Below are 13,706 nucleotides of genomic sequence, written 5' to 3' on the forward strand. Positions count from 1 at the left end.
AAGAGAGGATGTGCAAGGGAATTACCAGTACAGGCGTCATCTCCTGCACTTTTTACACCCTGCTAGGTTACTATCAGGTGTATCACAAAAAGTTAAAGCTGTCCATATCCATGTTTTATCACAGATAAAGTCCACGTGCAAGGGTTATATCTGCAGATAAATATTATCTTTGCTAATCTGTTGGTTTTGATGACTTTTCTCACCATGAGACACTTACAGAAGACCTTGTGTTTGTGTGTGTTTACATGTGGAGTTTTTTTCTTTCCCAGGGAGAGGTTGGAGAGCCCGGTCAGAAAGGAAGTAAAGCCGACAAGGGAGAACAGGTATGAAGAAAATCTGTTTCTTTTCTGACTTGTTGCACATTTCTACAATATTTTATATTGATAAAGGAAAACTAATGACATTCCTCACAAGGTTTCTACAAGTACAAAGTTATAAATGTCTGCTTTTACTGGATACTGTTTTAATTATTTTTTCCTTGTTTGTGCTTAGGGTCCTCCTGGTCCTCCTGGTCTCCAAGGCCCTATTGGTGCCCCAGGTCCAGCTGTGAGTACAACATGACTGAATAAATGCACAGGAATGAAATGAATCTATCTGACTTTATTTGTAGCAGCACAAACCAGACTCACAAACAGGATCAAGGATTTGTAGAAATAGTGTTTTTATGGCCATATGGTAAGCTATAAAGATAACCCAGAGTTATGATCTTTAAGTTCCCTAATACACCAAATTTTCAATAAACTGGACAGTCTGTATTTAAAATCATCAAACAAAATATCATCTTTGTTACTGTAAATGAATGACAATACACACATATAAGTACGTTTAGCTCCTGTGATGATTATTTGGGTTATTTTACTTTCAATCCCCCCTGTGAATAGACAATAAAGCTTAACTCTGATGATCTTGTCTGGTAGGGTAAAAATACTATTTTGATTTTATTTATTGTTATAACATACAACTCATCATTTACCTTTGCTGTGGAAATTAAAACTTTTAAAAGATTCAGTTTCAAAAACCTAACCTGCAGCAGTGTGACAGGCATGTACAAAATATACAGAAATGTCCAATCTGTTCTCTGATGGTATGGATTGATTTCATACATCAGAGGAGGTCTGCTGTTCACTGCAATGTGTTTCATAACAAGCAAAATATTCTCAAAGAAACTTTAAAGTAAAAAAATAAAAAAAATCTTCGCATATACAAATAAAAAAAACCAACATGACAGGGAGCCGCTTTGGTTCAGCTGGTAGAGCAGGCGCTCATGTACAGAGGCTCGAGTCTTTGATGCAGTGGTTGTGTGATTGATTCCTGATTTCTGGTGCTGTTTGGCCCTCGTCTTCCCCCTCTCTCTCTCCAACAATTTCCTGTTTCTCTTGAGCCATCCTACATAAATAAAGGCAAAAAAAAACTACATGACAAAAAAGTTAAAAAATGAACTAGAAAAACATTAGCCTACAGAATAAAAAATTATGCAAACAAACAAACAAAACATTCAGCAACAAAACACAAGTTACAACAACCACCGAAATATAAGAAAACAAAAATTATATGTTGTATTTCACCTTTATCAACTAGGGTTGTGATCTTTTTCTTTAAAAGACAGCAGTGCATAAAGCAAAGTGTCCAACAAACAACAAGCAGCCATTCACAAAAAAACAACATCAAACAAGATATACTATAATATCTTGAGAGACAAGAAGTTTCAGATTTAAACAGGAAATGTTTTTCAATGTCCCCAGCACTCATAAATATATCAGGCAAAACGATCACATGCCTTCCTCCCCTGATTTAGCATCCAGAAATCATAATTGATTTAATTAATGTGTTGTTTTTTTATTTCATTAGTTATTGCAAAATATACAAATGATATCCACTGCTGGCGTATGCAGTTTTTTGTTTGTTTGCTTCAGAGAAAAGATAACTAGTAAACATATTAGAAGGAAAAAAGGAAAAGGGAATATCATAAAAACACATGTAAGAGTAGCCCTGATAATAAATTGATAAAATATGCATGAACAATTTACTTTAATTTTGAAACTGCACAAATAAAAGGTGATTTAATTTCAATAATAATAATAGAATATAAAATTAAAGTTTAACTTTAAGCCACAGAAAAACTTGACAGGAATTGTCAAAGTAAAAGTCTGTCTATTGTTTCCCAGGGAGCAGATGGAGAGCCCGGTCCCAGGGGTCAGCAGGGGATGTTTGGACAGAAGGGAGATGAAGGTCCCAGAGGATTCCCTGGACCCCCAGGTCCCATTGGTCTGCAGGTAAGATACACTGCACCGACACTGTACCTGGACAGTTTATCTGTCAGGAGCTGACAGTTTTATCTGCTGAGGTCCTGAAACTGTTAAAGTGGTTTAGAGGGGACTAATCACTCTGGTATGAAAAGATCCAGTCTTCTATGAACAACAGTCCTGGTTTTAATAAGAATTATAATAAAATTATTTCTCCTGTTGAGTCATGTATGTCTGCAGGGATTGACCTGCTCGAAATACAAATCAAATATAGGGAATACAAATGTGTTGTTTCTGTCATTATGTCCCCTTTTCTACCTGTAAAAGCAGTAAAATTGTGTAGCTGTGACATGAGCATCACTGTGACATTCATCCCACACTGTGCTACTGTAAACATGCACACTCTCACACAGCTGTCTGCTGTATTCTCTGGTTTAATTGGATCAGCAGTTTGTGTTGAATGATGACATGGATTTCACCTGCAATGATTACAACTCTCATCTTCATTTACTAGCTGTATCCTTCTAACGTCACTGACTGACAAACTTTTAAAAAAGTACAAAAGAAATCAAATCTGCACACTGACTGTTGTGATGAGCCAAATTTATAAAGATTACCCAGGCATTTTATATAAGATGCTTAAAAAAAAGGATAATTAGCAGTGCTTCATTTTGATAGGACTGCTCTTTAATTATCATGGGTTTTTTTTTTTGGTACAGCTCCTCTCTAAGAACAAAGTTTAAAAAATACCAGTGTCTTGAAAATTGGATCTTATTTTGTCCACATTTTTATATTGGAGTTGCTTTAATGAAAAGCCATAAAAAAGTAATGATCAGTCCGAGAATGAAATGTTTTTCTCTTCTCGGAGAAACAACTCTTACATTGCTCTTCTAAAAGCCACAAAATTTCATTCACATGAACAGTCATTTAAGTCTACAGAACACTGGAAGTTGCTGGTCTTCCACTATGTTTAAAGTTCTTTTTTGAAATAATTTGATAAATAAATGATTGTTTTTTTCAAAAGTTATGATGCAGTACCGTTTGTTTGTGCTCCATTAAACAAAAGATTAACAAAATAATTAAAAGAGGCACTGACAGCACAAAAATCTACACACGTAGAAGAGCTAAAACACAAGACAAGAATAAACTAAATAAAAAAATAAAGTTATCTGTCAGAAAAATAAAAAAAAAAATCTTTCTTGATAAAGAATTAAAAGTCTATAAGAATAAAACTAAAGGATAATTAAGAAGTATTGCCAAGGAATGAACATTTTTGAGCAGAAGTTGCTTTTATAAGTTTCCAAAAACACTAAAGTCCTGAAGTCGGCAGAGAAATTCACTGGAAAGACCACATCCAGAAGCAGCTAAATTGCTCACAAGAGGTATTGCATGCACACAGATTGTTTCTGGTGCTGACAAAGCCCAGTAAGAATAAAAGCCCATCCCAATTAAAGGTCCAGTCCCTTTTGCTAGTCCAACATCACTTCACATATTGACAAATAAAGGCAGGCTTCAGACTGAGGCTTCTGTGCGTTATGCAGAAATAGATTGAGGATCAAAACATGCGAGAAGTGAATGCAAGACTTAAAAAAAAACAACGAACCAACAAGTGCGTGGCAACATTAAGGAAAGGATCTAGGTAGAATTTATTTTCAAGAGCTAAATGGTGTGGTTTTGAATCAAACACAACTAATGCACATCTCTTTTCAAAGGCATCAAATCCATTGACATAAACTGTATTTTTTTAAATCACGCAACCAGAAATGTCTGGTCCAGGTCCAACTCATTCAGTTCCTTGTCAATATTATTTCATAGACTTTTGGTGTCATTTATTAAACATAAAGTAGCAAAAACTCACATGTCAAGACAAAAATAGACCAGAAATGTATTTTTAGCTCAGGAAAATTACAGTTTTTGTCAAAGTAGTGTAGTTGCTGTTGTAAAGGCCTGCCATCTTTTAAGCCATCTTTTAAGGCTAAGAAAAATCATCCTTCTCTTTACACACAAGGCCTGTATCTGTAGAAATCCTTTGCTGGAATGCTGTCAGCTCTTAGAATAACAATCTGAGCCTCCGAGTAAAACAAAAACAACACTTTTAGTTGTCGGACAACATTTACTCTGCAGCCATTACAACCTGTTCCAAAGCTGCTTGGAGAAGCGATCCACTGGAGTAATTCAAAACTTTTTCTCCCTATTAGGGAAACTGAAAATATGACAAATTGGTCCCAAACTTTTAATGTATATCTAATGCCTTAAGCCAATCACAATATTAGTGCAAACTATAAATGTAGAATTAGGCTTAATGATGTTTTGTATTGCATTAGTAACCTAAACAGCCTGACCTTCTTCTGGGGTTTTTCTTTAGTTAGTGGTAGCAGCTTTATTAGCTGTTAGCTTCTTTAGCTAAATATGTTAAGAGTTTGCTGCAGAGATCGGGGTCATTGTGTTGATGAAATTAGACTGTTGCTCGTTGCTCTGAGGAGCTCTCCTATCTTGTATTCAATGGACTTTTAATTGGGAGTAATTCACTTCCCATCGCGATCCCATTAATGGCGAGGACTGACCTGCTCCCAGAGTCATTTCCTCATCGAGCACATTTACCTCGCTGCATAATTAGAAGGAGCGCTAACGATCTCAGTCTGGAGGAGACCTTTACGCAGATGAGATTTCTCAGCACGGCAAGAATCAGCGTGACGGTAGACACACCTTTTAGTACCAGAGAATATACCCACAAACACAAGACGTACGCATCCTTTCATGTTGGTCAGTACATTCAAAGTTACAACAGCCAGAGCGGAGTCTTTGAGCGTTGAAGTTTGTGCATGTAGAGAGATCTGTTCTTTGATCTTCTCTCTTGCAGCCCAACACCTTACACTGATTCTGAAACAAGAAGAGACGCACACAGAAGGCAAAGCAGGCTGCAGCAATTTAATCTCAGCAATTAGTGATAGAAATGTCAAGGATCAAACGCACGTATGAGGTCTCAACCACGCTGCTCGTTTAGCATGCACGACTGAGCTGCTTCTACCGACACATTCATATGAATGCAAGCAGATAACAGACAGACAACAACTCGATTTATTCCCTACATTTGATTTTATTACTCCCTTCACGCACAAGACATGTTGTAAATTTTACATACAGTCACTCACTTGCCTTTGAGAATGAGAAATGAAGTTGGATAGCAAAAAATAAAAGAAAGGCTGATGTATAAAGACGTGATAAAGTGAGTGAAATGACTAAAACAATGAATTGCAGACAGGAAATCAAAATATGCAGGATTTTATTACAAAAGACTCAGAAGAGTATATAAATAACATATGGCTTCTGTGGCTAACATATAAAGCATGTTAGCCACAGAAGCTGTCTGTCAGCTCAACCCCTTAAATCAAAAATCAGAAGTAGTGCTGGCATAAAAGCTAGGCTATACTGCTAAGCAAACTCTAGGAAAACCGCTATGTTTTGATTTGAGCTTTATGATGTGCAGAAATCTCTCCCAGCATCCTCTATTTTAAACCTTTCTGCTCTCGTTAACTAAAATGATATCTCAGTACTGATGATACACAGGATTTCCACATGCACAGCCAACCTACGCTCTGGAAAAGTAAAAATATCCCCCCTAGAATGACTTTACTGTGACTTTTGTGAGTGAACACTGCATTTTGTCTGTCACTTCCTCACTGCAGGCCCAAGCTGAGAAACCTAAAAGTGAAACACATCATTAGCTCACAATAAAGTCCTGGTAAAACATGTACAGTGGATGTGAATATGTCTTTTAAAATACCTTGTTTGTGGCCTAACATCTACGTAAATCTGTATGAAAGTATCTTATTTGTGCAGTTTATTCATATTCTGCACAAGATTGTGTCTGATTCAAAAGCAAACAGAATAGATGAACTGGCACATAGGATGTCTGCTCTATGTAATATTATCATCTCACTTTCATCTGAGGAGTTAAAACCTCTGCGTGTGTCATCACATTACTGAGTTCTTCTCTTTTTAAAGCTAACTCTGCACATCCTGATCAATTAGGCTCTTTAATGCAAGGCAGACTTTACCCACCATGCTTCAAACTTCAGTCAAAAAGCTGCTGAAATATTAGGAATGATTACTTAAAGGAAAGACAACTTAAATTTCCATCTAATTATTTTTTCGCTGCTTTTGATTCTGTTGAGTTTGTCTGCACAGGTTTCCTGAGGTCATCTGACAGTAGACTTATTCTGACCCTGCTCAGCATATATTTACTGAATATTTCATTGAACAGATAATAGGACTAGACTGCAGTTAAAACATTCATTTATGCATGTTCTGGCCTACAGATATGTTTAATATTTCAGTGCATCATCACAATGTATTCCAGCATCAAATCAAACCTTAGATTCCATCTCAGGCAGCAGCAGCTGCTGTGAATTCAGACATCAACGGAAACATTTCAATATTTAAGAACAGCATGTTTTATTCATCACTTTGTGCTTATAATGTGATAATTGTTTATTCATTTTGTCATCCTCAGGGACTTCCTGGACCCCCTGGTGAGAAGGGAGAGACAGGAGATGTCGGCCCCATGGTGAGAGACGCACCTGCTACCTGTAAACACTCTGATATCACCCTGATACACACTTCACACACTTAAGATACACTCTAACAACGCTGTGTTTCTCGCTGCAGGGCCCTCCTGGTCCACCTGGTCCCAGAGGTCCTCAGGGTCCAAGTGGAGCTGATGTACGTACGGCTTGTTAATGTTTACTTGAAATGTTATATCTTGCATATAATAAACAGGTTCTATTTAATGCCATGTAAACTTTAAATAGCATCTGTTGGGTTTTACCTTCCTCCTTGTGCATCCTAATGTCTGAATATCACACAGGGACCCCCGCTGTGATAATGACTCACTTTATTTCCTCATGCAGGGTCCTCAAGGTCCTCCAGGTGGTGTCGGCCCCATGGGCTCTGTGGGCGAGAAGGTAAGAGTCAAAGCATGGCATCCTGGGGTTTTATGATATTTTGTTGTTATTTTAGCAGGACTAGATGAGGAAAAAACCTCTCCCAATATAGACAGCAGCATGCAAGTTTATGACAGAGTTGCTAATACAAGAATTTTGAATTAGTGAAAAACATGGCCTCTTGGGCATCCAAATTGGTGTATTTTATTTTGTTTTATTTCCAGCTTGTCCTAAAGAGGAAGTTACTGACTACCCAGGATAAGTTGACTTACCTTTAATTGTAATCAAAGGTGAAATCAAAATCCTTTGTTGTAATGAACACCTAAAAGGAAAAATTTACTCTGAATCATGACTAATAAAGCTGAAAACAGTTCAACCTGTTTCCTATTGTCTAGTTTCCTACTTCTGCCTTTTATTAGTGATGCATTTTATTGGATTAATGGAGATCTGATCTGCCAGTATTTTCAAATTTAATTTAGCTGATACCTCTATCAATACCGATATTTAAATATAGTAAGAACACTCTTTAAATTTAAAGGATAAACTAAGAAACAAACACTTCAAGAGCACTTAAAGTCTGCATCATAAAAACTTAGTGCTGCTTCACAGCTGTTAAAGAGACACTGGAATACTTGAAGAGGACACTTGGAAAACACTAACTGAACACCTTTTAACACTCAATAAAAAAAGTCTTACTTACATTAAATGTCCACTTTTATTTCTGTTCATATCTTCATTAAGTGTTTGGATGTGAAAAATGTTGACAGAATAAACTGTGACTGTTTTTTGTTTTGAAGACTTCTGTGTGTGCAGGTTGATGTGTAAGACTGACATTTCTTTAACCACAGGGTGAACAAGGTGAGGCTGGAAACCCAGGACCACCTGGAGAGCCTGGAATTGGGGTAAGTGAACTCTTTTTATTCTAGTCTCACTGTTGTATGAAATGTTTTTTTGTGTCTCTATGCATTTATAAACAACCATTATGTGAGTTCGTATGTACAGGATAGTTTGGCATTTGCAATTGATTTTTATATTACAGACTGCCAAGTCTTAAACCTACAAACCACATGAAGCATTAACATATGCATGTCTTCCTTTTACGTAATTTTGCAGTTCTTACATGTATGCCACACAGTTTTTTCCTGGGATATTAAGATGAATAGATCCAGATCTCCAGAAGAAGGGCCAAAATGTACTTGTCATATGTGAAATAACATGCATAGATGCATGTCTTCATAGGGTTTCCCATATGTGACAATTTCAGTAACACATTGTTGCCAATGGGCAGTAGCTGCTGAATAAGTAATGGAAAAGCTTTCAACTCAGGCCCCTTTTGTTAAATGGGGCTCTAAATGACTTACTCCAACCTAATCCTTGGGCATGAATGTGCCTGGTTAGAGAGTGTTGCATGTATTAACATTGTGTTAAACAGTAAGAACCTCTTTGTAACCAGGAAAATGTCCACATCACTCTAATAAAAGCCACCAGACTCCGCTAACAGAAACATTCATTTAAAATTTAAGAGCATGGGAACTGTTGCTGTTGATAATCCCATTTTTGTATGTTGAACAAACATTGTGTCAAATCTGAGTAATCATAAATACATCTATCTGTTGGCTGGCTGTGGCCTCAGCTAGTCAACTTTTTCTTCTGACTGTATGATTGGATGTAAACAAGCACAGTGACAGGAAACATCATGTATAAGAAGAGTGGTTCAGCTGTATTTGGACCCAAACAAAGCTAAATTATATGTAGGCTTTGTCACCTTAAATTGATTTTGCAACTTAAGGAATGTGTTATCAGCATGGCAGTAACCTGCTGGAGGGACTGCCAACACACTCTAATGAAAGTTTTATCACAAAATCCAGGTGCAAGGGAAGTAATGTTTTTGATGTCACCATGTTCATTACTCTGAAAGTACTTGCCCCTCACATTTACACTAATGGTTCATCACAGCATGTCTCTTCTACTGTGCACATGTTGTCCCCATGGTCTGCCAAATTTAGCCTCTTTGCAGAGTCACGAGGACGACAAAAACCATCTTTTAGATTTGTATTACTCCTTCATGAAGACAACTGTAAGGTTTTGGTGAAAAAAAATGTTTAGTTGGTTCTCTGTAGTAGCATGTGTACATGTTGTTCGAATAATATCATACTCTTTGTTACTTGGAATGCTTTTCATGTTAATTTACCGCATCCAGACGCTACTCTGTTTTTGCCAGACAGAGATTTATGACACTTTGATTGGCTTTAACTTTTAGCAAACATCACTGACGGCTCTATTAGCTGCCGCCTCATTTATCATTATTGAGGTTCAGCAGCAGATTGAAAAGATGGCCTCTCTCCACTGGGAGGGGCAGAGCAGCATGATTACAAGCATTCATAATGTCCCCTGTTAGTTCCCCATCACACTGCTGCAGCTAGTGACATTTACAAAGTCAGCAAGCAGCAAAAGTCCCATCATAAACACAAACAAACTAAGGCTTTACAGCATGTTTTACATGTAGTATGAATACATGATAATGTGCATTTGCTATAAGAATATTTGGATATGATTCAAGGGACATGGCATCAAAATTTCCATCATAAGAAGTGCAGAGGCAACATCTTAGATTTGTTTAATCCACCCATATCACACCAAACAATAATGCAGTTTGTTTTTATGTTTTTACAATCATACTTTAACATTTTGAACAGGATTTGACTAATACCTGAAATAGTTACTGCCATCTCAATGCAATTTAAACGTAGCTGAAACCTGGAAAAAGGAGATATGATTAACTTGCTTATCTCAGACAGAAAGCTGAGAATATGCTAAAAATATCTAAGACAAAATAGTTTTGAAAACTTAATTGAAAGCTAGTTCAACATTCATGGCTTTATAGAGAGGCTTGAATTGACATTCACTCTAAGATTATCTTACTTCTTATTAAATGCATGCTGTGAAATATTCAGTCCAGTTAGATTTTTGTCAATATTCATTCAGCTCAAGGCTAGTTTCATCCTCATCCATTATGTATACTTAAATTAAATCAAGCAGACATAAAACATGAACTCCATTTAGCAACTTGTATAATAAATATGCAGTCAGTTACAACAACACTATTAATAAACACATATTCTTAAACAGATTTAGTTTGTGTAGTAAGATAAAACATAGACATGAAGGACAATGTTGCTTTTAGATGATTGTTTTACATGGTTTTAAATATGTGCAGCAGATGTTGCTACATCTTTTTTGTTATCTGTCCAGATTTAACTCATTGGGACAGAAAAAGCTGACGTCAAACTAGGGACAAAAAAAGACAGTATCTCCTTCAAATTATCAGCACTTTTTCCACTGAATCATAATTCAGAGAATCAGCTGATCTCATTGAAAACACCAAGAAAAAGTGCTTCATCACACAAAATTGGATGAGAAAATTATTACATCATAATCCTAAAGTTTCTAATGCTGTAGAAAGAAAGGCGGAGAAGGAGATTAAATGCAGATAATAACATCCACATTTGTTCTCATCATGACATTGTCAAGAAACATGTCTGTCTGTTTATAAAGGGGAACAGTAGAGACACAGGACCTGATTCACTAAGTATGAATGCTCCTATGAGTAGCTACTAAACTGTGCATCATTGGCTCTATTTATCTGTTCTGTGTGAAGCTCTAATTTACACAGCACATTGCTCTAGTCATATTCAGAGATAAAAATGCCAAAAAGAGTTGCACTGCTTTGTGCAGCTTGCTCTTGTTTTGCATCTAAATGTGAGGAAAAAGAAAGGAAAAAATAAAAAAAATATACATCCTCATCATGGTAATACCTACAGACTGTCTCCACACATGTGGATGAAATGTTGAGAGGTGGAGTTGTTTTCTTACCCACTGGAACTTGGATTATGACACCTTGTATACTACTGCGGCTGTGGTGCAGAGGCCACCAAGTCACGGCAGATGTGTTTTTTTACTTTGTGCATGACTGTTAGCATCAGTGTTTGTGTTTTGATTCTTTTGCAGTGAGACCAATTTGATTAGAAAGGGGACAATTTTGCCCAACTGATTTAACAAGAGCAAAAGCCACATAATGCTTTTGTGGACCATGCCTTTAGTAACATGATATCCTGATAAAGCTGGAAATCAACCTTAATCTCTAGTGTAGATTGCTCAGAGAGTTCGTCCTTTGTGTCAAAGTTTTGGTCCAGTTTTCTTTTCTTTGCCCTCTGAGCGCACACCTCATATTAATCATGATGAACTGCTCCATGAGTTCTAATCTGATGATGTCGTCCCCCTTCACCTCTGCAGGGACCTAAAGGAGAGAGAGGAGAGAAAGGAGAGGCTGGCCCCCCTGGAGCTGCTGGACCTGCCGGCGCCAAAGGACCCCCTGGAGATGACGGTCCAAAGGGTAACCCTGTAAGTCTGGAAAATAATCTAAAAACTGCAAAGAGAATTTTCATGCACTCAGTTTAAATGTGCAGCTTTAAAGGAAATGCCTCCCCATCAGACCCCCCTCAGCCCCGAGGCAGCCGTTTTCTCCTCTAACATACTCAAGAGCTAAAAAGCCTTTTTATTGAGGGAGATTATATTTTATGCCTGCATGGTAATGGAAGGCACTGAGTTCTTTTTTCATGGATTTGCAGCATCATCATTAAGTCCATCAGATGACTGCGAACAGGTTCAGCACGACTAAATCACTGTCTGAATTACCCAGCATGCCCTGAGTACCTGTACCCGGGGAAATTATGTCTCAGCAGCAGCAGCAGCTGGGGTTTCTCTCTCATTCATCTTTTTTCTCTCCTCACAGGGTCCTGTTGGATTCCCGGGAGACCCTGGCCCTCCTGGAGAGCCTGGTGTAGCTGTAAGTATGATGTCTGGAAGAAATAATCCTCCATATAGGCCCAAATACAGTTCACCTGCCACCCAGAGGATAAATGACTTGAATGTTGAGCCTTTACTTTCTCAATTTCTTCTCCTTTTTTTTTCAATTTTTTTTTTAAACATTGGACCACAGGACTTTTTGTTTGTTGGTATTAAGGGCAAAATAACAGTTGGAATCTGCGTCATATTTACTAAAACACAGGAATGTTTTAGTTTACTTCTTGTGGAAAATGGCAACTGTAAATGATTGCTTTTTAAAGGTGTCATGTCTCCTATAGTTGACAAAAACAATATGCCATAGAAATGTAATCAGATGTTTGCAAAAAACCAGGCTTATTTTATAGTTACACTTTACTTGTGATGGGTTACAAGCTTAGCTGTGACAGAGGAGTTAGATGTTTATTACATTGCAGTAAAATATAAAGCACACAGTTTTAAAGACTTTTAAAGGTAATTCTAAATAATACATTGAGAGGGTGCCAGCTAGCCCAGTGGTTGTGCTGCAAACCCCATAGACAGACTTGGCTGCCCATCTGTCAGTCCGGTCAGCCCCTAAGCGTCTTACTATAGTGAAAGGTAAAGGGACTTGAGCATTTACAGTTGTCTGGATTGCTCAAAGCAGTTTAACACCACAGGTCAATCTTACCAATTCACACACTGATGACAAAGGTGGCTGTGTACTGGAGAGTTGTCAACAGTATTTATCCCTTTCATAAGTATCCATACACATTCTAATGCCACTGACCCAACAGTAGAATCAATGTGGGGTTGCATGTCTTGCCAAAAGACTGCAGAAGCTGGGGGTCTAACCTGACACCTTGAGAAGCCGCCCTCGCTACCTACTGATCCTTGTGGCCTTGCTACTTTTTCCTACTCTGTCTACTGCCCTCCTCAATAATAAAAGCCCCCCAAATTATTTAAAAAGACTAGTTTTAGGGAGCATGCAGATGGCCTAGCGGTCTAATACGCTACCAATGTACACGGCCTGGGCTTCAAATCTGGCCTGTGGTCCTTTGCCGCATGTCTCTCCCCACTCTCATCCCATTTCTGACTCTATCCGCTGTCCTCCTCTGTCCAATAAAGGCACAAAAAAAGAAAAGCCCAAAAATATCTTTAAAAAAAGAGCAGTCTTAGAGAAAAGAAAAATCATCTGAACCCTTCTTTTTTAATTCTGATGTGTATTTTTATCATGTTAATTTGCCAAAACCAGTTTTCACTCTAGGTTCCCCATAATTACTTATTTTAATCTTTGAACCAAGATCAAGGGCAATTCTGCTTGAGACTTGCACACTTGTCAGTGTTTAATCAGCACTTAAACGGATGTAGAACTGTTGCACACCACTCAACTTAAAAGCAAGTTAATCGACATTTTTGGCCTCATCCAAAGTGTGTAACATCATTAGAAAGCCCAAGCTGTGTTTTGCATGGAACAGGCTTTCCCAAACTTCAGTGTAACCCAATTTGAGACCTGCTATGGGTTGCAGCAGCCGTGTGTTAGTTCAAACATAGCCTAGTTTGAATGTAAGTACTTACTTACGATGAAGTATACATTTAGGGTATTGCACCAGCTGAGACAGTTTCAACATAGGCTTAAGTTATAACTTAAAGACCCTGTAAAGTGAAATCCAAAGGTTTTGTCTTAACACACTAGATA

At 37.6% G+C, this 13,706-nt stretch overlaps 1 protein-coding gene across 1 annotated transcript in view; it reads left to right on the top strand.

Annotated features, from left to right (window-relative positions):
* The window catches only part of col11a1a (collagen, type XI, alpha 1a), a 137,767-nt gene that overhangs the window by 97,837 nt on the left and 26,224 nt on the right, over window positions 1-13,706 (top strand). The window contains exons 44-52 of the mRNA XM_041813670.1: window positions 270-323; window positions 493-546; window positions 2,166-2,273; window positions 6,757-6,810; window positions 6,912-6,965; window positions 7,154-7,207; window positions 8,035-8,088; window positions 11,480-11,587; window positions 11,979-12,032. Of these exons, the coding sequence (XP_041669604.1) occupies window positions 270-323; window positions 493-546; window positions 2,166-2,273; window positions 6,757-6,810; window positions 6,912-6,965; window positions 7,154-7,207; window positions 8,035-8,088; window positions 11,480-11,587; window positions 11,979-12,032 (594 nt within the window). The remainder of the gene's footprint in view (window positions 1-269; window positions 324-492; window positions 547-2,165; window positions 2,274-6,756; window positions 6,811-6,911; window positions 6,966-7,153; window positions 7,208-8,034; window positions 8,089-11,479; window positions 11,588-11,978; window positions 12,033-13,706) is intronic.

This window comes from Cheilinus undulatus, linkage group 19, assembly GCF_018320785.1.
Source record: "Cheilinus undulatus linkage group 19, ASM1832078v1, whole genome shotgun sequence".
NCBI classification, from domain to species: Eukaryota; Metazoa; Chordata; class Actinopteri; order Labriformes; family Labridae; genus Cheilinus; species Cheilinus undulatus.